Source organism: Pleurodeles waltl, chromosome 4_1, assembly GCF_031143425.1.
Source record: "Pleurodeles waltl isolate 20211129_DDA chromosome 4_1, aPleWal1.hap1.20221129, whole genome shotgun sequence".
Classification (NCBI taxonomy): Eukaryota; Metazoa; Chordata; class Amphibia; order Caudata; family Salamandridae; genus Pleurodeles; species Pleurodeles waltl.
Window position 1 is genome coordinate 809161489 of NC_090442.1, and position 24784 is coordinate 809186272.

General features: G+C 44.6%; 1 protein-coding gene across 1 annotated transcript in view; it reads right to left on the reverse strand.

The window, feature by feature from the left end:
• CFAP54 (cilia and flagella associated protein 54) overlaps nt 1-24784 on the reverse strand; it is a 1075777-nt gene that overhangs the window by 92654 nt on the left and 958339 nt on the right. The window contains exon 49 of the mRNA XM_069229529.1: nt 12908-12961. Coding sequence (XP_069085630.1) covers nt 12908-12961 — 54 coding nt within the window. The remainder of the gene's footprint in view (nt 1-12907; nt 12962-24784) is intronic.

Below are 24784 nucleotides of genomic sequence, written 5' to 3' on the forward strand. Positions count from 1 at the left end.
TGGATCAAAACTCAGAGCTCCTGCTGGAACACTGGTTAATTAAAGAGGTCCTGAATGGAGTCCCATCAAAATTCTTCTCAGTGGAAAGAGCACACAGGATTCCCGGACGCCCCCCAACGCCGGGTCAACCTCCAAGACCGCTGATACCCAGGTTCCTAAATTTTAGAGACCGTGATGCGATACTGCAACAGTTTCGCAGCAAAGGCCCATTCAGGTACGAGGGCTCGACTGTTCGCGCTTATCCAGACTTCACTCAGGAAGTGCAAAGGCAACGTAATTCCTTCACCCAAATAAAACAACGCCTCCGTGAACATGATATAAAGTACGCATTATTATTCCCCGCCAAACTACGAGTATTAACAGATGAACGCACCCGCGTGTTCACCTCACCGGAAGACGCCTGGACGTGGATGCATGCTAGTGGCATCGTCCACCCCCGCAAAGCAACCGGCACCGACGAGAACTGGTACACGACAAAGTCACGGAAACGATCCAAGAGTCGCCCCAGGGGTCAACCCACAGAGGAACAGGCTGCAGAAGAGAGAGCAAGGGCCCTAAAAGAAACCCCCCTGCTAACACAGAATTCCTTCGAGACTCTCAGGACCCACCCAGAGGAAGGCTCGGAGTCGGACTCGATTAGCTCGGACTCCACATTAACGGAGGCACTGAGGGGCCCGGAGCTCACCCCCAGGACCGCAGACACACTCTGAACAAGCACCACCGACCCATCCCCCTAGGGGGACCGACCGCCACAGCTGGAGAATAGAACGGAACTTTGCGAGCCCCACTCGAAGTGGGTGGTTACATCATCCGAACGTACGTATCCTTACATTTCTACTCCTGGAGATAACTCCTTTACATATATTGCGCGCAATTAGCAGTGGAGCGTGGCGGGGGGTGGATAGCCGCGCCCTGGGAGTGCCCCAACTCACCCTCAGACCGTGTCTGCAGAAGGATGCGAGCCCCTACAATGAGCCGCACCCGGATAGTATCATTGCTCCCCCGCAGACATCCACATGGATACACTTCAGCTCGCACCTAAATTGGGTGTGTAGCTTGTTGCAAGTTCACAGTTGGGGTTGGGATCCAGTTGGGGAGGGAAAGAGGGTAACTACTAGTTTGTGCACTACAGGTCTGCTCACAACACAGGACATGCAGCCGGAGGCAAGGGGCCCTCCCGCTGGGGCGACGGGGGCGGAGGAGACCGACTGGGCCATCTCGGGGGGCAGAGTGCAAGATATACCTTTACAAAATGAACATGGCCCAACCTACAGCCTATAGCACACACACATATGACATAGTCACCTGGAATGTCAGGGGACTTGGGACCCCAAGCTAAAGGTCTAGGGTGCATACACGACTCAAACGCCATGGCACACATATCGCAATCCTACAAGAAACCCACCTGCGGGACCCAGATCTGCAGATCTACGCAGTAAATGGGGAGGACAGATTGTGGGCACATCCTATTCAACCTTTGCGAGGGGGGTCCTCATATGGATAGCAGGGAATGTCCCCTTTATCCAAACATCACACAAGATAGATCAGGAAGGCAGGTATGTGGTAGTGGAGGGTAAGTTGGACGGCAAACAACTGTCAATCATAGGGGTATATGCCCCTAATAGCGCGTTGTCTGAGTTCCTGTGCACACTCACCCCAGTATTATTAATCACAAACCCCGAAACACCCGCCATATGGGGAGGAGACTTCAACTGCACTCCGGACCCAGCACTGGACAGGTCTAACCTCCCCACACATTCAACAGCTAATAGATACCCCAGACGCCCATTGTCAACATGGGCCAGTAACATGGGCCTCCATGACATATAGCGCATGAAGCACCCACAACACAGGGAATATTCATTTTATTCAGTACCACATAAGGTACATACCAGGATAGACGTACTATGGGGCACCCAGGAGATCTGCACAGTAACCAGCGGAATAGAATACCTAGCCAAGACACTATCAGATCACTCACCGCTTAAAATAACTCTGGACTGGGGTAGGAAGCGCCAGGTGATCCCAACATGGAGGCTACAAGCGGAAGCCTTACACGACCCTGCATTCACAGACACACTGAGGACAGCGCTAAAACAGTACTGGGAATTAAATACCGGCACCACAAACTTAAGAGCGATGGAGTGGGACGCACACAAAGTGGTGATCCGCGGGCTTTGTATCTCCACTACATGGGGGGTGAGACGTACACTCCATGCAGAGGTCAGCAAGCTGGAGAAGAAACTAAGAGCACTAGAAAACGCAGTAGCCCGCAACGAAACGCCATAAACGTCACTAAAGGATGCACGCGCAGAATATGCAAACGCCGACGCCACATTACGCCTTCATGATCACAAATACCACTTGGCTAGACTACAGTCGGAAGGCGACAGATCGGGTAGGCTACTCGCATGGCTCCTGCGGGAGGACCGGCGGTGCCCTCCAATCAGGGCAATAGGATTAGGCGCAGACGCAATGGCTACCACGCAGGTAAAAATAAATGATGCGTTTAGGGAATATTACACACAATTATACACCAAAAGCACATCATGCTCTCTTCAACAGCTCGGGTCCTTCCTGGCAGATTCTCCCCTGCCCCAACTAACGCACACCGATAGAGAGACACTAGAGGCCCCCATCACACTAGGAGAACTCAACAAGGCCCTCGAACAACTACCTAGGAATAAAGCCCCAGGGACAGATGGCCTGCCATCAGAATACTATTCTACTTTTGTGACACACCTCAACGCACATCTCCTAAAAGTGATCGAAGAAGCAGGGATCAACGGGATCCTGCCCCCCACAATGAGGGAGGCAATGATAGTGGTCCTCCCAAAGCAGGGGCGTGACCCCACTGACGTCAGGTCCTACAGACCTCTTTCTCTGTTAAACCTAGACTGCAAGATACTCGGTAAAATCCTGGCCAACAGGCTAGCTCCTTACATGCATATCCTGGTACACGAGGATCAGAATGGATTCATTCCGAAATGCAACACCTTTCTTAACATCCGGAGGCTGTTAAGTGTAATAGGTGACACTCCCCCCGACCGCATTCGAGGAAGCGGTGATATCACTTGATATATAAAAAGCGTTCAATACATTAGAATGGGACTTTCTGTTTGCCACCATGCAGCTAATGGGTATCGGCCCAAAATTCACACGCTGGGTACGCATTCTGTACACTGCCCCACAGGCCAGGGTGAAGACGGGAGGAATTATATCAGAGAGCTTCTTGATCAGCAGGGGAACAAGGCAGGGATGCCCCCTATCCCCCCTCCTATTTGCCTTAGCGATGGAGCCATTAGCTGCACGCGTCTGTGCCAAAAAAGAAGAATGGGGGGTGTCAAGGAGCGGCACTCTCCACTCCATATCACTATACGCAGATTATCCCTTGATATACATACGTAGAGTGGAGGAGCTGCTGCCCCTGGTGATGTCACTGCTGTCTGAGTTCGGAAGGATCTCCGGATTAATAGTTAATTAGGGGAAATCCTGTATATTCCCATTTCCCAGATGGCCTCCAGCGAGGCATGAGAGCGCCCCGCGAGGCCACCTAAAATGGTGCTTCGATACATTTAAATACCTAGGGGTCAACGTCTATCATAGTGCGGAAGACCTCAGGGATGAAAATCTGGGGAAAGCGGTGACCTCTGTAAAGAGCTCATTACGCTTCTGGAATAAATTACCACTCTCACCACTGGGTAAAGTCGCTATAGCAAACGTGCTCATATTACCTAGACTGCTGTATTACTTTGCGGCCCTGCCAATTACTATCCCCAAAAGCTTTTTCAACAGCTTGAACTCCACCCTACTGCAATTGGTGTGGGGCGAGGGCAGAAGGCGGGTCGCACTTACCACGCTGCATCATCCGGTGGCTATGGGCGGGCTGGGCGCCCCAAACTTTGAGCTCTACTCTGCGGCCGCACAGCTGCAGTGGATCTTAAATTGGCTTCATAGACCCAGCTCAGCAGAAACTATCTGGCTGCAATCCCGACTCCAAGGAGTTCCCCTACTCGTATGGCTGATGGATAAGCAAACCAAAAGCACACGCGAAAACCCACTGATGGCAGCGGCACACGCATGCTGGAAGAAGTATATTCAAAAGGGCGCCAAAAAACTTCCCTACTCACCGCTTCTCCCACTAGAACGGCTCCCCGGGTGGGTGGAAGCCGGTTCACATTCGCCCACAATCTGGACAGACGGGGGCATAAATGCAGTGGGAGACTGCTTCGAGGAAGGAAAATTAATGACCTTTGAAGCCATACAGGCCCTCACAGAGATCAGCCCGGGGCAATTTCTGGCATATCACGCAATATGTCATGCAATCAGGAAAACATGGGCATCTGGTAACATAGAGCCAGATACCTCAGTCACCCTGCACCACATGCTGAACTGGGACCCCCAGGGAAAAGCAGTCTCAAATCTATATAAACTTCTGAACAGACCCCCGGAATCCAACCTGCAGAAAACTTGGGAGAGATGGAACGCTGTATTGCCTACCCCGATCTCAGGGACAGAATGGCCAAAAGCTCTGAGTCACACACGTGAGGTCTCAAGAAACCCCAGATTCCGATATACACAGTTCAATTATCTACATCAGACATACCTGGCGCCAGCCAGGATTAAACATATGTTCCCCGGGACGGACCCAGCCTGCCCCAGATGCAAAACACCAGCAGCACAGTTCTACTACATGGTTTGGGAGTGTCCGTGGATACGGGGGGGAATGGGCTGGGGTGGTCACAACTTTATTGGAAATGACGGGGCTCAACCTGGACGCGAACCCCAAATCCTGCCTACTCGGTCTCAGGATAAGGATGAAAAGAAAGAAACACTTGCACAGGTTTGTAGAGCTAGCTTATGCAATGTACAAAAGACTGATAGCAATGAACTGGAAGGCTCACAACACACCCGACTTGAAAGCCTGGCTTGCCCTCACGCTCCGCTGGGCCTGCGCTGAACACCAGGTATTAACAAATTTAGCACGAAGGGGACAGCGACAAGCGGGCTGCGAAGCTTGGGGCGAATTAGTCCCCAGACTAGAAGCCAAAAACTATGAAAGACGCCCCTGAACTACAGACAGTCGCGCTCACCTAGAAGGCTGCGGGCCTAGACCCGGCAGTAATGCAGCATTATACCAGGGGAAGCATACACACCCGCCATCAACGCCTCGCCCACACTGACAGCACATCAAACCCCACAACGTACATATGCCAAACAGTGCCAACAGGCCATCACGTCCAACCAATAGACACCAGCGCCATGACCCACTGCGCCACATCCTCCCCCCTCGCTCCCCCCCCCCCTCGTCTCCTCTTCCCCCTCCCACCCTTCCCCGCGCGGCAGCGGAGGCCCCCGCCGCTAGCGGCAAAAGAGCCTTTCCGCGATAGAACGCCCTAAACCTATACATCGACAAAATCCGGAAATATTGAGAAGACCTGGAAGTGTACGCAAGTTCTTAGTTGTTTGTTGACTTTAACATGGGAGAGCCTAGCGAGTTACTGTAATCAACAACATCTTGCTATTAATGACTTCTGTATGCAATGCAATGTATGGCTATCTTGAAAAATCAATAAAAAAATAAATAAATACAATATAAGTGTTGTCAAAATGTTTGTCATTTACATAGAGCCTACTCAAATACATTATGGTGGTTATTGATATTTTTTTAATCAATATTTGTGTACCCCCACATTGTTGTGTTCAATATACAGTAGCACACACATAGAAGATCAAGTTTGGCACATTTTGCCTGCTGCCAGACTCTACCATTGGGCATCCTGGCTAAGGCCTCTAAATGATTAGGAACACAGAAACATCAGGCCAAGAAGAGGTCAGGACACATGTTGAGCACGGTGTCCAGCAATATGTCATCTGAGTGAGCAGTCATCCTATGACCAAAAACAACCTCTGGTAAGCTCTGGGCACAGGTGTCACACTTTAGGTAGAAAGGTTGGGTTTAATCTTAAAGTCAGAGTATACAGCAAATCAGACAATGAACCATGTTGCTCAGTCACCCTTTTGGCTGAAATTATTACCAACAAGAAAAACAAACTTAAGAATAGGGTGTTAGACTTCTAAATGAAGCAAGGGTGTCAAGCTAAAACCGGCAACTCTAACAATATCAGTTGGAGATCCCAATGAGCAGTGATGTAAGACACAAGAGGAAACCTTGCCAACAGTGCTTTCAAACATTGGAAACCAAGAGGCTCTCAAACACAGAAGGATCATCAAGTTCCAACAAAAAGATAGAAGCATTGCCATAATACTTTTTTAAAGTTAACACTTGCCTACCTCCTTTAGCAAGCAATAAAGGAGAAAAGTTTAATTAAAACAATGAAGCTACCAGTTGATCAAGAGGTTTCTGATTAGACAATTCAGAGGGCATCATCTACAGGCACTTATCTAAGTGCCTTATATTCTTACAATTTGCATCCATCACGTCATCAAACACCTAAGTGAAGAGGTCATGCCAAATAATATTCAGCTTCTTTAGAAACTATACCTCCAATTTTAGGTGAAATAATAATCACCCCTCATGTTACAAAGACGAAGGAATGACTTTCAGCCTGACTTTCAGCCTGTTGAGAAATTAATTTCTTTTGTGACATTCTGCATCCTCAGGAATCTTTTTTTCCCTGGAATTTTCTGAAATGGCTCAAGACCACTACAATGACTGGAAAGGATGGAAAGGCCTAAATCCGATTTCAATTACAAGCCAGCCTTGTATAATCTAGAAGCATCCCTCCTCAGAAACATGTGAGATCAGAAAGGTGGCACTTTGTACTCTTGGACATTGCAAATAAATCAACCTATGGATCCTACCACATTTCGAAAGGCTTTGTTATTATATATGGATCAAGACTCCTTTTCTGTGGAGATCTCATTTGCATTTATGCGCTTGTGTCCCAGGTGAGCTTACCGACCTAACAGGGACTCTTCTGTCACCACTGTAACAGAAGGACACCAAGGCCTGAAATGCTAATCCACGTGCAAATTGACTGGAGGAATTAACAACCAAGTTCAGAAACCAGATCCTGCAAGTGACAAAAGACATGGATTTCATAGATTCAGAAGCATCCAATGCAGGGAGCACAATATGGGTAAAGGTCATATTGTACTTATAGATACTATATACATACTGCATGTCCACACCATTTAGCATGTCATACTAACTGTGGTGCCTGTTTTATGGAATGACTGTTGCATACAGTTAACATATATTTGCAGGACCTCTTCTAAGAAGATGGGAATATACGTGATCTATGAGACAGCTGTACAATACATGTTGTACGTACTGGTATGTGTGTATACACCTAGATAAAATCTCAGCACATCACAAGAAAATAGACGATGATAGGTTATTAAAATCATACATGTAAAACTCAGCCTTTAGGTTAAAGAAGTTACAATTACTCAAATACAAAACATACAGTATATTAAGTAGGATACAGTCTGTCACAGTAATTACTGCCACATGATGTAGGACATATCAAGAGGAAATGAAAATTCTGACAAAGTTACCATTGTTAACTTCCATAAACATGTCACACCGAATGAATAATAGATAAGATAAAGCATACCTGGTTGAACACTATCCTTTTAAGGCAGAAGTTAACACGAGATTGACATGCATATGTATACTCTGGATACATTTACAGCATAGGGAGCAGCGACTAGCACTCAACCAACACTCATGATACCTCTGCGGTTCTTGTTTTGTCACTACATAGCCATGAAGCTTGATATGACCTACGGATTAATTTGAAGGTCTCTAATTGCATGCAGATTGTGTATGTATGAACAAAGGTAAAATGTGATGTAGAACATCAATGTAAATGTATAATTTTTTTTCACAAAAAATGAATACTTAATCACGTGTAAAAGGTTTTACTACAGAGTGATTTAATTTATCAAATGCATAACTCCCGTGCTTTTGGTGAAAAGAGTTACATAGGTACGCGTTAAAGCATACACGTGCTTTATAAAGGATTTATTATCCATTTCTTTTCATTTCCACTGCCCTGATGAAGTCACTGGGTAACACCTGAATTAAGAAATACACATTGGCTGGGATGGAAAACCTTTGTGTAATAAAGACGTTTGGAATAAAAAGTAGAGGCATAAGGATCGTAAACATATACAGTGGTGTTTGAGCATTGGCCTGTATTAAGTTTTGGAACGGTTGTTCCTGTTTGTAGAACATCGGTGTAGCTGTTTCCCCTACTTTCTAAGCACCCTCATTGTTTATACACAAATGATTGTTTAAATTCTAGTAAAATATATTTGCACCTGGTGCTGTATTTGGTTTTGGTGTGCGCAATAAGCCCCAAATAAGTGTATATTCTTATTCAAGCACACAGAACCAGGAATATGCACTAAGTCAGGTGACCCAACAACTAGAGTACTGACCTCAATATCCGAACAGCTCTCCTTGAGTCACTCAGAAATCAATTTGTTTTAGTTGTCCACCATTTCCATTGGAGATAAGCCAGGCCTCTAGCAGCATCCAAAACTCCACCAACATACTTGTCATTCAGCAAACAGATTGGTCACGATTTCTTCTCATTCACCAAAAAACACAATAGCATGCATAAGAAATAAGGCCCTCATAACTTGGTCAAGCAATAGAGTAGGACACTGCTTTCACCAACCAATCATCCAAATAAAGGCAGAGATTAATCCACTGACTGTGGAGATGCTCTACAACTACAACCATCACATTTGCCGGCACCCATTTGTGCCTAAAAGGTTGAAAAGCTCGAACAGCAAACAGGTGATATCTGATTCCTCTTCATAAGAATGTGAAAATTAAAAGTCCTAGAGATCTGGCAATGCCATCCTATCCTAACCTTTTCTTTGCTTATAAACCTGAGGGGGAATCTAAAATCTAAACTAGAGACCCCTGCTCTTCTCTGTCAAGGAACAACCTCTATTGCATCCTTTTGCATAAGAGTTTGAACCTCTTTCATCAAGATATTTGTGTCAGTCCTTCATTTGTGCAGTTCACAGTTAGCGCTTACTTTAAAGTTAACTCCCCTTTGCATCCTGGTAAATGCAATTCACAGTTAGTGCTTACTTGAAAGTTATCCAAAAACACGTGACTAGAGATATACAGCAATGTCTGCACCAACTTTGGTGAAAAACCACAGATAATTTTCAAGTAAGCACTAACTGTGAACTGCATTTACCAGGATGCAAAGGGGCGAACTGTGCTGGGATGTGAGACAGTGTGCTCCCAATCTCCCTTCCTGTTTAAAAGGCTCACTAGAGCCAGTGAGCTGACGAGCTTTAGAGATGCAACTGTGTGCCTATGAGTGGTACTTGACCTGAGAGGATCTTGGCAGCATTTTCAGCAACCCCAGATGAATTTTCTTTGTTCTCTACTCTCTGCTGATGAAGGGCTAAACCCAGAAACACATGTCTAGAGATATACAGCAATGTCTGCACCGACTTTGGTGAAAAACCACAGATAATTTTCAAGTAAGCGCTAACTGTGAACTGCATTTACCAGGATGCAAAGGTGCGAATTGTGCTGGGATGTGAAGCTGTGTGCTCCCAACCCCTCTTCCTAAACTTGAACCTACCCTAATAGGCCACCTCCTACAAAGTATGAGTATACTGAGCCATTAGACATACATCATTGATTGACCTTAATACAGGCTGCCGGAAGCAAGCACCATCATATCAAACATTTAAAATCGTTATAATTCTCTATCAGGAGCAGAAACAAAAAGGTAGTCTACTTTAACTTCACAGAAGAAACTTGCAGAGGGGAGCTTTCTAGCGTTGAGTAAGAAGTAAGCTGGATTGGAAGGTGTCTGTCTATGTTTATGAGCTGCATGCCTAGCCGCTGCTGGAGTTGTCTGGGGCATCGCTGAAACTGCTGTATCTGCATCTATCAGTGCCTCTTTAAATTGCAATAGAGGCTCTATCATCTTTTTATTTCTTGGCATTTCCATGAACAGATTAGGCATCTGTGCCTTTGCTTGCAGCAGAATGTCACAGCCGAAGATGCTTTTATAATAAAAGTAGAGTAAGGCATCTTTTCAAGACTACCTGCATTCTGTAAGTCCATGTAGAGATCTTCAACAGTTTAAATAGGTGGCAATACATTTTCATCCTCATATTGCTCCTCAAACTGATTAACAAATATAAATGCATCTGAATCAAAATAAAAAAAGTCATCAACATGCATAAACGTCTTAGGAACTCTGGTCTTTTAAATAAAAGTCAGACTGATTTCTAGGTTTCTTCAAAATAAATCGGTCTAGACAATGTCTGAGCCCTCTCTGCAATGGATGCTATGCTTTGAGATATGAGCAACGTTGACCCAGACTCTGCAGCTGAATAGCTTTAAAACAATCAACAGTTTAGTCAAAGACAAAAACACCCTATCCAGGGGGTACACCACAGTATTTATTGTTGGCAAAACTGCTAATATTGTCCCCTGAACACTTGACTAAAGTCACCTCCTTCAGCTTCATCTGACACCAGCTCCAAAGAAGACTGAACCCTGACTGACCATCTTCTCCACTTATACACTACTGGAAAGAAGGGGACAACCTTTTATGCTTCCCATGGGTCTGGTACTTCCACTCTTGGGATCTGCCCTTCAAAGGGGATCTAATTGATATTTGGATTAGGCACCCACCCACAGTACGAAAAAGGCCTGTCAAAAAACACTCTGTTCCGTGTCTGCGCTTTAACCAGCACAAAAGGAAAAGAACCGACATATGTGCGCTTGGGTGGTGCCTTTATAGGCGACCGTGACATCACAGGCGGCTTCAACGATCTCGACGATGCCACATGGATCCGACCGGCGCCACCCAATGGTGCATGCAAGGGAACTGCTCTGCAAAAGTTACAGATTCCAAGCCGACGCCACAAAATTCTTATGGTAAGGAATCTGCAGCTAGAAGTCTCTATCAGATAGGGTTTATTAAAGCAGGTAGCTTGATGGTGTGAGACCTTATCAAGTTGCCTAAACTGTTTGGAAGCTGATGACCAAGAGTTGACACTGGCTTCTAGAACTGGCTTACACCATGAAGATCTTGGAGGAGTCAGCCTTCAAATTTGTCAAAAACAACATAAAACCATGTGATAAAATAGCCAAAAGCTCTGCATTTGTTTCACTTGGGGTGCATAAAATATTGGAACTAAGTTTCTGGAGCTTATAATATATTTAAAGCATATATGTATAACATCATCGACTGTGGCACCTTTCGGATTCATGGTAAAGCTGCTCTCCTCCATCTAGCGCCTTACAAGAAATATTGCACTAACATGTTTCTGTAACCACTAGTGATGCCCCGATGTTCACATAATGAAGTTGCAGGAAGCAGTATCCATAGCGTTTGACATAGCACCAATTCAACTAAACTGCTCCCCCAGAGGCAAATTTTGGAAATATATTTGGCTTTCCTTGAACATTAGTTACATCATCCAACAGGGAACCCGTTGCTGGATGATTTGTCAGTTAAAATGTTTCTCTCACTTTAGAACCGTATTTCCTCAGTACTGTTCTGAAGTGAGAGCAGGCATCTTGGTAATCATTACAAGGCTGGTGGTCCTCAATGTCCGACCGTGACATTATGACGGTGGCGTTACTGCCACTGTCGGACCGCCGGCACCGCCACTTTTCAGCTGCCTGGCGGCAGTCCTAATCCACCAGGGCAGCACTGCCCTGGGGATTACGAGCACTTTCTCTGCCGGCGTTTACATGGCAGTTTCACCACCATGTAAAGGCTGGGAGAGACGGGGTGCCATGTACTTGGCATAGGCAATGCGGAGGCCCCTCTGGCCAGCCCCATCATGCAAATCACTGGCTGCTTTGTCTATTATGAGCCGGCATCATTGTTGTGCATTTCCCACTAGGCCAGCAGGCGGAAACTGTGTTTCTGTCCACTGAGCCAGCGGGAAACTCATAATAGTGGATTGCGAGAGGGCTGCCACATAGGCGGTAACCCGACCGCAGAAGTTTGGCGGGCAGCCTATTCCGCCTGCCAAACTCATAATTTGGGCCCTGGTATATTTGCAAAATGTGTGCTGAAACCATCTTCACTAAAGGTACCCATGAGGCATACAGGCATGGTTGGTGCATCTGCATTCACCAGATAATCAGATAAGTCCAAAGCGCATTCCTAAACTAAAACTTGAAAAGCACATCATAATCTTATTTTATCATCATTCTTTTCAGGTGGTGTTCAACTCTGGAAATTAGCATTTAAATCAACTATGCCCTACTGTTCTGCTGGATTTAAAGGGTGATCATCAGTCCTTTAACACAACTTCTGGATCAAACTTCAGCCTGGACACGAAACACATGCTGTGGCATTCAATGGAGCTACTTGAAGGAGTCATCCTTGCTGCAGAGTAAGGCCCTTCGACAGATTATCATTTTTCACTGGGAATAGGCATTGTCACTTGAACTCTCCAAAGTCCACAGCAATTCCATTCAGTATCCCTCAGAGTTTTTTTTTTTAATAAGCTAGAGAACAAGGTTGGCTAGGATATCTACAAAATAAATATTCCGTAGGGGGAATAGTATCCGATGGGAACAGTCAGGGCAACTACAATGTAATTACACTCTGCTATTGCCCACTACAATGTAACGACCCATGTTAAGTTTCCATTCACAGCCCCTTCCAGATATATTCTTTGACCTACCCATATTTCTGGCATCTTTCTGCACACCCCTAACTGTAAGCTGCACTAACCATCATTTCAGTTTCCAGTTTAACCCCAGCCCTTGTGATGCTGTATCCCAGCATACGTTGCCCTCCCCTGTCCACATCTCTCTACGCTATTACTGTTAAGCCCCATCATGTACAATGATTCACTGCTTTCTACCTACGTTTGTGCTACCTAAGTCTCATACGTGCACACTTAAGCTGTGACTTCTTACCAGTTTGTTGTCATCTGCTAGCAGTGATTTTGAAGAATCAAATTTCTTAATGTCCTGCAACAAAAACAATATTAAATGACAACGTACTACAGACAAAATAGTAAGATGAAAGACCTGCTGTAGCAGTAGGAGTAGAGTAGGCAGGGAATGAGGAGGATGAGAGGTATGATGAGGAGGAGGAGGAAAAAAAGAGGAGGAAGCCAATATGGAAAGGAAGGATGGAAGGACAAGGAGGAGGTGACAATGACTAAGTAGAGGAAAACAAAAAAGAATAAACTAAATTTCTTTGAAAAGGCATAAATCATAATTTACAGTAGAAAGGTGATGTCAGATGATGACTGTGACTCCTTGTATACAGCCAACATAAACACCATTAGGAGCTCAAAAGAAGTAAGGGAAAATTGATTAACATTTCTACAGACTGTTGAATTAGAATAGAAGACAACAGAGAGATCACACATACAAAAACGACAAGCCAACACCAAGAGTGAATGTTTCTGTTCTGACCACAGGAACCATTGGCTGAGAAGAATGGCAAGACAGAGGGTAGCCCAGAGACAGTAAGGGAGCACAGAAGTTTAACATAAAAACATCATAAGAGAGGAAAACACGTCACACTAGTGACAAAACCAGAGGAACCAGGGAATGCAGGTCCTAAAATAATGATTACTTCAAACAGTGATGGAAACTTCATTCAAAGCTCAAAGTTCAACCGTAAGACAAATTCGCTAGATGACTCTGAACCATCACTGGTTACAGATAAGATGAAGCAAGTCCATCTCTAACCCAGGAAGGCCTTTGCTTCAATTAAACATAAAAGGTGCCAAGATATATAACAATGACATATAATTAATAAGATCACCTTTATAAAGCTAAAATCAGGCTCCTAAAAAAAGAAAAATGGTTCAAGGAAGAAGAAGATGGAAAGCAGAATGAACTGTGGTGAAAAAGGGCCCTCTCCCAGAAGAATAGCACCTACTGTGTTACATTAACCTTTGAGTGTATTGACTCTTACTTTGAATCAGAATTTCAGTGATTCTGAGCACGTATTCTTCAAAAACGGTATCTATTTACAAACTGCATTTTGCAGCATATAAAGTAGTATTACAGTAGTCTAGCATAGATACTACAAAATGCTATTCACAAATCTATCTCCATCGCCACCCCTTTTTTGTGTGGAGATCTCCACCACTGTGGCAAAGATTTTGGGGCACGTAGGTATACATTTTTGTAGCAAATATATGAGAGGCCACGGCAGTGGCTGTAAAATGGGGAATACTTACTACTAAATGGGAAGGATTTAGGGTAAGGTAGGTAGGACTTAGGGTGCAACACGCTACTACAAACACTTTTAAATCTAAAAAAAATTGTATTAATTAAAAATATAGATGATTGTTTTAAAAAATGAATTTACTTTTTCAAAAGTTACAAATTGATTTACATTAAACATAACTTTTAATTACATTTTCTAAATATTATTTAATGATAAAAATGCTAGTGAGGGTGGTTTCTATTTTCTTTTCTTTACACTACATTGATATATTTCAAGTATTTAATTATTCAATAAGTAATAAGTTAATTTAATATGTTAACGCAATAATGTTAATGTGGTCTACTATTTTATTTCATTAGCTTTAGGGTAAAAATAAATATATTTTTTTTTACAGTTATAAGTTATATTAAAATAGTTTTGATATTTTTATCATTTAATCACAGTCCACTTAATACATATTAAGTTTTCCTATACTGTCCCCTAGGATGATCTCTTCCACAGTGACTAGGACTTCCACCTATATGAAAAAACTAATTTAGATTTTTTAACCCCTGAACTGAGGTGTAGTGACATACAAGTCTACACTTAGGTACACATATACAAACAGAAATGATGAATAGAAAACAGGAGGAGATTTACACATGCGGAAAATCTAAAAAATCTACACATGTAAATTTATCTTTGTGAATAGGCAACATAGTCATGACACATTCAGCACTTTAGTGGAATTTTTATTCCCAATATTGTTTTACTTGTGATTGTATTGTGTGCATATGTGAAAAAGTAACTTAAGTGTACGGGCAAAAGAGTAAAAGAATGAACATGAGAAATAACCACAAAAGTATAATAATAAAAAAGATAAAAAATAGCAAAAGTATATGAATGAGAGATGTGGCTGGGGAGAAGGTTAAGGTTAGGTTATGTTCATGATTAGGGTTAGGGCTGCAGTATGGAATGGTCTAAGGAGTTATATAAGGTCAAGTGTTCAGGTTATGGTAGAGGCCAGAGGTAACCTGTGCAATACTGCATGCACTAATACTGCATACAGTGTTACAGATTTTAGGGTGTTCTTAATAGAGGGTGGGAGTATCACCAGGGAATTATAACCTAGTCCTCTAGATATCTGCATGGCATGGAGCACATCACATCAGGTCCTCCAGTGTTAAGCTAGACGATTTATCCTTGACAACAATGTAGTGTTCACACATGTGGTATTACTAATGGAAGTTATAGTAATATGTTAGAGGGAAAATCATGTTTCTATCTACAACTGTATTGAGAGGTCACGGAGGACCTTAAGAACTGGGAAAGGGATTGTGCTGGAGCTAGGTTAACCTTTGGGGTTAGGTTAGTGTTAAGGTATAAGGTTAGGATGAGAGATAATGTATAGAAAGGTGCTTTTGTTAGGGGTGTAGTAGGAAAATGATTAGTTTGGGGTCAGGGATGGGGTTGTGACCAGGTTAGATAAAACAGGCAAGGGCTTAAGGTTAGAGTAGTGGAAGGTCTAAGTGAAGAAGACGGTGCAGGAAAATGGCCCAGGAGGTGGTGCAGAGATTAGGCAACAGGTTTAGAGTTTACGCAACCAACTGGCGTGTGGGAAAAAGGTTAGGATTATGGTTAAGAGAGAGCGTAACATCAAAGAACTAGGGTATTGGTTAATGTAAATCTATGGACAATTCACAAATGTAGCAGTTGAATATATTTTTCACAGGTTTATACTTTCCATCATCGTGTATGTCAACCGCAAATGTTTTTACCACTACTTTTTATGTCTACATTTTCCATCCAATTCTTTTCACTCAAACATTTATTTCACCATCCAGTGACTTAAAAGTCACATAGCACCACAATAAATATTAAATTAAAGTTCATAAAATAAATTTGGCTAAAGTAAATAAAGAAAATAATAATGCACAAAATGCAGTACACTAAAAGAGGAATATGGCAAAACAACATTCTGAGGTACAGTATTGGAGCAGAAATATACAGGTAAGACTGCAGGGACATAAAGCTAGGCAGTCTCAGTCAATTTCCTTCTAATTCGCCACATTCCTCTGAGAAATTTGGCAACTGCAATGGCAGTTGGGAGACTGGAGTTTGATTTTAAAATTCTCATGGCTGCAGCGTGATCGCGGGTCCCAAGTTGTTTGCAGGTTGGGTTGAGCCATTTCCTTCGTAGGGGAGTGTAGGATGGACATACAAAGAGGGCATGGGCAGTTGACTCCTGGTGCAGGTCGCAGCAGGGGCATAACTTTGTTGCTAGGGGCCTTATTCTGCCATCTGCTGGTAAAGGTTTTGAGAGAGAGGGAACCAAATCTGAAATGCAAATAGAGCTTCCTACCGGACGGGTCTAGAATGCTGTCCAGGTAAGGTTCTAGCAAACAGGTAGACTTGAAGTCAAGAAACTCGCTAGTTAATCGCCCTAATGAGAGCGAGCGAGATATAGACTGTGTTACCCACTCCCAGTAGCAGGACTTCAATCTTTCCTTGGTCGGTAATGGCCCGGTGTGTGAAGAGTTCCATGAGTCTCCCATCCCAATGGCAATCAATGCTGACTTAACTGAATGGATCTTATTGGAGGTGTCCAAAGAACAAATTTCCCTAAACGTGGTGGAATAGGAGGGAAGTTTGGGAGTTGCCATGATTCTCCTCCAAAACAACAGCGGTCTGAGACCAACTATGGTAGCTAGTGGTTTACGGGCAAGATCCAAGTGCAAGGGAAGAAGCGGGGTACTCGGGGAAAGGTAGGTGAGTTTTCTCATGAACATGTTCTCAATACGGGTGAGCTCCTTTACATCCTCAAAGCCCCAGAGTTCGGCCCCTTAAAGTGCTGCGCTAACAGACTTCATGTTATAATTCTGGAGAGCGGCAGCTACTGGTCGTGTAGTTGATGCATGGTGCTCCCTTAGAAGGACGCCTACAGCTGGCTAAGTTTTAATGATGTGGAGTTGATAGGGGTTTTCCAGGACATTGAGTCTGATAGTTTGATCCCCAAGTATTCAAAGGTGTTAAGTTGTTCTAAATCGGACATACCTAGGGAAAGGTCCCCCCCCCTATATAACCTGTGAGGGTTAATGACCATAAACTTGGTTTTAGAGGTGTTTATTTCTAAGCCTCTCTTGGAGCAGAAATCGTCAAATCGATTCAGCGAGGATTGGAGGCCCATCAGGGTTTTGGATACTATCAGGATGTAATCTGCGAACAAAAGTGTTGCTTAAGGCTTGTGCGTCAGAGGGCTGCCAGGTGAGGTGATGGATGACCTGATTCAAATAAAGGGAGAAGAGAGTTGGAGCTAGTACACACCCCTGCTGAACGCCCCTCACTACTTTGATCAGATAGGTGAGATTGCCCTTGTTCCCAAGCATATTTTTGAATAGTTGGCCTCGTGTAGTCAAATTGTTGTGGCCAGGAGCCCTGGGGGCATACCCATCTTATTTAGGACCTCCCAGAGTTTACCTCTAGGGGCCAGATCGATTGCAGATTTAAGGTCTATGAAGGCTTTGTAGAGACTCCCCGTCCTTATCGCTACAACCTTCCAATACAAAAGCATAAACCTGAACACCTGATCTATGGTGCTTGTTTTGGACCTGAAGCCAACCTGGAATGGTGATAGGATGTCATTCTCAGAAATCCAATCTTGGATTTTCGATAATAGGGCATGACAGAATACCTTTTGTACTGTATCGACAAGGCTTATGGGCCTATAGTTGGCGGGTAGGGACCTATTGTCTTTCTTGTAAATGGGTACTACCTCGGCACCCCTCTAGAACTCGGGAATGGGGGCTCCCCTAACAATTGCATTGGATAAGAGAAGGATGTACTCAGCCCATTTGTCGGTGTTATGAAGAAAAAGGTCACCAGGAATGCCATTGTGGCCAGCGGCTTTCAGTCGAACTATGTTGTTTGTTGCATCTCGGATATCTCCCAGGTTGAACAAACCATCCCCGTGGGTGGTATTCGGCTGTGGTGGAAGTAAAAGACAGAGATGGTTGCGAATTGGCTTTCGACATTATAAAGAGAGTTGAAGTGTTGGAACCAGTCTGAGGGCAGGATATTGTTGCCAATTGCAGGGACTTCCTTTTGGTTTCTTTTGCTTACCATAAGCCAAAAGGATCTGGAATCCCTGCATTCACATGCAACATTCAAGAGTCTCTATCTTTCCTCCTCCCCATCCTTCCTGGCCATGTTCTGCGTCTGCTTGTACAGGTTCCACAGAGTCCTAACTCACTCAGGTGACATACTTTTGTCTGATTGTACTGATTAGATTTGTTGGTACCAGTCTCAATTGTACCAGTTATCTCCCTCACAGGAAGGAGCACTACAAGTATTGTGGGCAGCTGGCATAGATAGCAGCTTTTCCAATCTTTTGAAAAACTCGATGTGTACATCAATTAGAGAGGAACAGTTTTCACATCTTCACCCACCATGGATATCAATGCTACGCAATGTGTCAGGTCTAAGTCGATGGAAGAGAGAATGTCGTCTCGCAGGATCACCTTGCTCCATCTAAGTTGCCGTCTGCTGTTCTCAGCCTGGATCACCCTGGCTACTTTGGCAGTGCTTGTTGCAATGGGCGCCCTACCCCATGGTGGCTCTACACTAAAACAGAGTTGATTGTGATCACTGTCCATTTGGGTCCGGACTACCATGTCCAGTACCAAGTGCCAGTATCTAAGGTCCATCAATATAAAGTTGATGCGACTCTTCCCCTGTATGTCAGTAAATGTGCAGACAGCATGCTTGTCAGATTTGGTTCTTCCATTTACAGCCCTCAGGCCTTGGCCGAGGGTCAAGGCATTTAGTTGCAGGGCAGCCGCGTGAGATGGAGTAAGCCCTCCAGCAAACTCTAAATCGGCCCCTTAGTTATTAACAGCCGATGGTCAATAGAATCACATGCCTAGGACCGATCTGATTAAATGGGGATGCTGACAATCCTAATACCTGTAGCCAGTGAGATGGAAACCACTGCTGTTACTTGTCCTGTTTCACTGCTTCTTGAAGGATAAAACCCAGGCTGGTCATCTTCTAGGATATCATTGTTCTGCGGGTGGGCTCAAAGTTGGGTGCCCTTGCTTCTATAAGAATTTAGCTTTCAATAATTTGTCCAGCATACTTGTATTTTGAAGAAAGTGCAAGGCTGGCCTTTAGCTGAGAGTTTAAAATCAAATACAATAATGGCAGAATTCAATGAGAATGAAGAAAGACTCAAAGCAGGTGCATAAAACAACTCACTTGAAACCACTCAAGGGAGGAGTCAGCCTTCTCACTGAACAGCTTTTACCCATCAACAGTCTGTTAATTACTGAGGGCCTGATTACGACCTTGGCGGAGGGGATTACTCCGTCCTAAACATGACAGATATCCCGTTTGCAGTATTACAAGTTCCATTATATTCTATGGAACTTCTAAAATGGCTGGTAGGATATCTATCACGTTTGGGACAGAGTAATCCCCTCTGCCTTGGTTGTAATCAGGCCCTGAGCGTGAATATGCTCAGTGTCAGAAACTGGGTTAAAAATTTGGTTAGGTCACAACACAGTTGTAGTAGAACCTCTGCTTAACTCCTGGTAACAATGGTATAAGCAATTCCTCAGAGATATGTATGTTGCATTCAAGCTGTATAAAAACCATTATTTAGGAAAGAGCAAGATAAAACTATTAATGTAATAATATAATATGCAAAAAAAACACCAAATACAATTGTGAAATCGAATAAGGGGAATGAGTGACATGATTTTTTAAAAGTTTTAAGTAAATAAGCACAAAAAATATAAAGTGTCAATTAAAAAACACACTTTGTGGTTGCTCAAGACCTAATCATGATTTCAGACCATGAAGCAGAGGTAGTTGAGTAGGACAAGTGGGTAACACTGGCCAAGGTTTTATGCCTTCTAGCCTAATCTACTTTCTGAAGTTCAAAGTGATCCAGTGAGGCATGCCAAAAAGCTAAAGCCGGCTAGTTGTGATACATTGTGGTCATGCTCCTTCTGACACCTTAAGTTTCGGCACCAAAAGCTCTAAGTGGGAAAAGGCTGGATTCATAGACTTAGGTCGCTTTGCAACTGAGGTATATTCGCTGCCTCACCCTGGTTCAAGGAGATACCCTAAGATGTAGTCATGTTGTTACTTCTACAAATCTTCCAGCAATGCAAAGCCGGAAGATGTAGCCAGGCAGGACTCTATGATGTCCAATATTTTCACCACAAGGTTATGCTAAAGCCGTTTTGTTGTGTGGCAAAAAGTTCAGAGCAGGATGAAGCTTGTTAACTTGCCTGATGAAGGTGCATGCACTCTCAGGAACCCCTTTTCCTGGTCCCTTCTGTATCGAAAAGAAGTTAAGTACCCAATCAGTCCTTAGTGCTGGACAAAAGCACTCCTGATCACTCCAGAAGCCCTAGGATGCTCAAAGCAGGCTTCTCTCAAGCCACTGCTCTTGCAGGGTGCAGTGTACAGTGGTCAACTAGCCTTCTAGGAGTCAGGTGTCCAACTGCATTCTATGTCCCTGTAGTAGGAAATAGGACACCAACCACTTGACTCTTGGAGACAAGCTCCTGTTCAAGTGACAGCAGGAGTCAGGAGTCCTTGGCTGTACTTCCTCTAGCAGCCAGGCAGAGTCTTCTTTATTCAAAATGTTTCTTCTCAGGTCCATGAATGTTATGAGAAGGTGATGGGGAGATGTCAGCCTTATCCTGTGCACTAAAAGATGACAAGAGAATTTCATACACCCAATCCTGGCTACTTTCTCTCAGAATTCCCACATCCTTTTTAGCACTTTCTCACTGTACGGTAAATCGTTCCAGAATCCATCAACCAAGATTGCCTTAGCCTTCTTCCAGATGCAGGAGCCTTGTTCTTTCCCTTTAATTACTCCCCTGTGGAGATGAGGTTCCCTCCACTTCGCCATGGCTAGAACTGATTTTCTCACCTGCTGGAGACACAGTTAGAAAGTCTGTGGTGGCTCTGGAAATCAACGGTTGCAGTTACTGACAGCACCATTGGGTCAGCATGAGCTGGGCAAACTGTACCATTATGATGCCAGCTCATCCTTTTCCTCAACCAGATGGCTAATTCATGCTACATGACCATTTTAACACCATTTCCACCTTCCCACTGCCTGATGCCAAGCCACTGTTTTCCACTAGAGAGATCAGTAACAGCCATCTAAGGATGTGTACTTAGTCTCTTCAACAGGGATGTGAACATATCAATTTCAAACCAGTTTACTCAGGCAACACAATGTACAGTTATCTTTCCCCTAAAAATGTTGAAAATGTACTTTTACCCATGAAGAACAAGTTACTTACCTTCAGTAGAGTATCTAGTAGAGACTCTATCTTGCCGCAGATTCATTACCTTTTAGAATATCCCCAGGTGTCAGACTGGATACTGACATTTTTCATGAGTAGTACTTCTGCGTGCTGGTAGGTGGTGTTCTGCTCCACGTGACGTTGTCTGTGCCAGAAGTGATGTGCGTGATGCCTCTATAGGTGCCACCCGAGCATGCTAATGTCAGTTTCTATTTGTGACTTTTCACGCAAGGACCATGGAGCCATGAAGAACCCTGACCACTGATGTGGAAAACTAGATCCCTGAAAGGATAACATCCCTGTGCCTAGAAATCCAATCACAGAGCAGAGAGGATGAGGGGTCGGTAAGGAAACTGTAGATAGAGACTCTAACAGATAAAGCGTTACCGAAGGTAAGTAACTTCTGCATCTGATAGACACTTCTAACGACAGATTCCTTACATTTGAATAAATACCCAAGCAATAATCCCCAGGATCATACGAGGAAGTCCTGCAGGACTGAATGGGCAGAGTGCCCATCCTGACAGACCTGAATGTCTGGCAGTACTGTCTTGTGAACATGTGCAAAGAATCGCACGCTGCTGTCTAGCAAATGTCCAGTACTGGAACTCTGTGTGCTAACACAGTGGTCGCAGCTTTACCTATGGTAGAATGAGCACGTAAACGCTTGAGGGTTGCATCTTGGCCAATGTGTAGCAGATTTTGATACAGAGCACGGCCCATCAGGAGAAGGTCCGCTTCTCCATGGCCATCCTTTCTTCACTCCGACATTCCTCATGAAGAGCTGGTAGTCCACCCGGAACTCTAGTGTGCGGTCAAGGTAGAAGGACAACACTCTTTTTGGGTCCAGATGGTGAAGTCGCTCATCTTCCTTGGAGGGTTGTAGCAGAGCCTAAAAAGTAGGCAGCGCAGTGATTAATTTGAGCTTGTTGTTTCGGGTGCTGAGCACCAGCACTTATATTTGAGGGCCGGCACTTATTATTCTGCCTCAAGCATTTGCTGCGAGCAAAAGACACATATGGGAAAGACGGAGGAAGAGAAAAACTCAAAAGCGTCACAAAGGTAGAAAGCAGAACGCAGCCAGAGTGAGCTGAAGAGGCAGGGATTGGCTTTAAATGGATTGTAGAGGCCCGAGATGGCTTCAGGATTAAGGTGCCTCAGTATTCCGTGCTTGCACATTAAATGTAGCGGCCGCGAGTTTCAGAAGGTGGGGTTTGAGCACTGGCACATTTTTATTTACAAATTAAGTACTGAGGCAGGGTGATGAACTGGCCTACATGACAGGGAGTGATCACTTTCTGCAAAAAGGAAGCTATTGAACAAAGTACCAATTTGTCTGGGTAGATGTTCAGGTATGGAGGCTTGGATGACAAGGCCCGAAGCTCATTGACCCTCCGGGCAGATGTTATAGCCACGAAAAATCTGTCTTAATGGTAAAGAGCCTGAGAGGGTAGTTATAAAGTGGATGGAAGGGAGTGCACATCAGAAAAGTGAGAAGGAGCTTGAAGTCCCACTGAATCATGATAAAGAGGGAGGGCGGAAACATATATTGCACACAAAAGGAAAGTGAGGACAAGATTGTGGTCCCACGGAGGCATAATGAAAGAAGAAGGAGGGAACAAATTTTGCAAACCTTTCAAAAATCTATTTACAATAGGGGATTTGGAGAGAAATGTCTGGTGAGGTAACCACAGAAAAGCCGAAATGACAGAAAGATAGCCCTTGAGAGTGCCCACAGCAGAGCCCGAGAAAGCCCTGAGAAAGGTGAGCAGAAATGGGATCAATCTGGCTTTCTGTATACTATGCCGCAAAGTATATCCCAATGGCAGGTGTATACTGTTTTGGTGGAGGGATACCTGGCTGCCAAGATAACATTGCAGACTTTGGGGGGGAAGGTCAAAAGCTGTCAACTGTCGTCACTCAATCTCCACGCAAGAAGGTGAAAGTTGACAGGTTTGGGTGGAGGACCCTCACCTGTTGATACACAGAAGATCCTCCCGAAGATGCAGCCTTATAGGAGGACCAATGGCCACGCTCAACAGCTTGAGATGCCAGACTATCGTGCCCAGTTTGGAGCAACAAGGATGATTTGGGCCCAGTTGTTGCTGACCTGCCTGAGAACTCTGGGTAGGAGTGGTATGGGTCAAAAGGCATACAAGAGCGTTGTGCTCCACTCGAGATGAAAATCGTCTCCGAGTGAGACCTGCCCTGGAAACTCTAGCACGCAGAACTGCTGACATTTTGCATGCTTGTCGGTGGTGAACAGATTTAACCAAGGCTCTCGCCACTGTTGAAAGAGACCTTACACCACCTACAGATGGAGACGCCATTTGTAATCCACTAGACATCTTCAGGAGAGGACATCTTCGGCTGAGTTAATCTGCCCTGGCATTCTGAGATCCGGGCAGGTGTTGAAGCATCAGGGATATTCCCTTATGGCATGTCCAGAGACGCAGGACATGGGGTCCACAACCCTACCCGCCTTGTTTGTTGCAGTACCACAATGGTGGTGGTGTTGCCTGTAAACAAATGCACTAGCCATCCCTTGATGGAGGGAAGAAAGGCTTTTAATGCCAGCTGGATTGCACAGAGCTCCATCAGGATGATGAAGAGTCAGGATTCGGCTGGAAATCTGAGTCTTCTGATCTCCACCTCTCCCAGATGGCTACCCCATCCCAGGAGTGACACATTAGTTACCATTGTCAGATTTGGTTGGGGAAGGGAGACGGGTCTGCCGATGACCCAATCACAGTTTGTTAGCCACCACTGCAGGTCCTTTGCAATTTCCTCCAAGATCTGGACCATGTTAGAGAGGTCCACTTCTGGTTCTACCAAAGAGTCCACATTTGCCACTAGGCATGTGCCACCAGCAGGATGCAAGAGGCCTTGAGTTCCAGCAGCCTCACAGTATCTTAGCCTGAATATCGTGATCTCACCGTTTGAGACAATAAACCTAAAACTGCATTGTGTCCAGAACAGCTCTGATGAAAGGGGGTGTTTGAGATGGAGTCAGGTGTCACTTTGGCATTTTGATAGTGAACCCCCCACGAGTGCAGGATCTCCACCATAGACTTGAGGTGTGACATGACAGCCTGGGGCAAGCCCACTTTCAACAGCGAGTTGTCGACATAGATGACTGGCATCCCTGATACCAGCAGATGAGCTGCCACTACCACCATCACTTTGGTGAACACCTGAGGGGCGATGGCCAAAAGGGAGCCCCGTAAACTGAAAGTGTTTGTGGCCTACCGTGAACCGCAGGCAGGTAACGCCTGTTCGCAGGTAGGATGGGACATG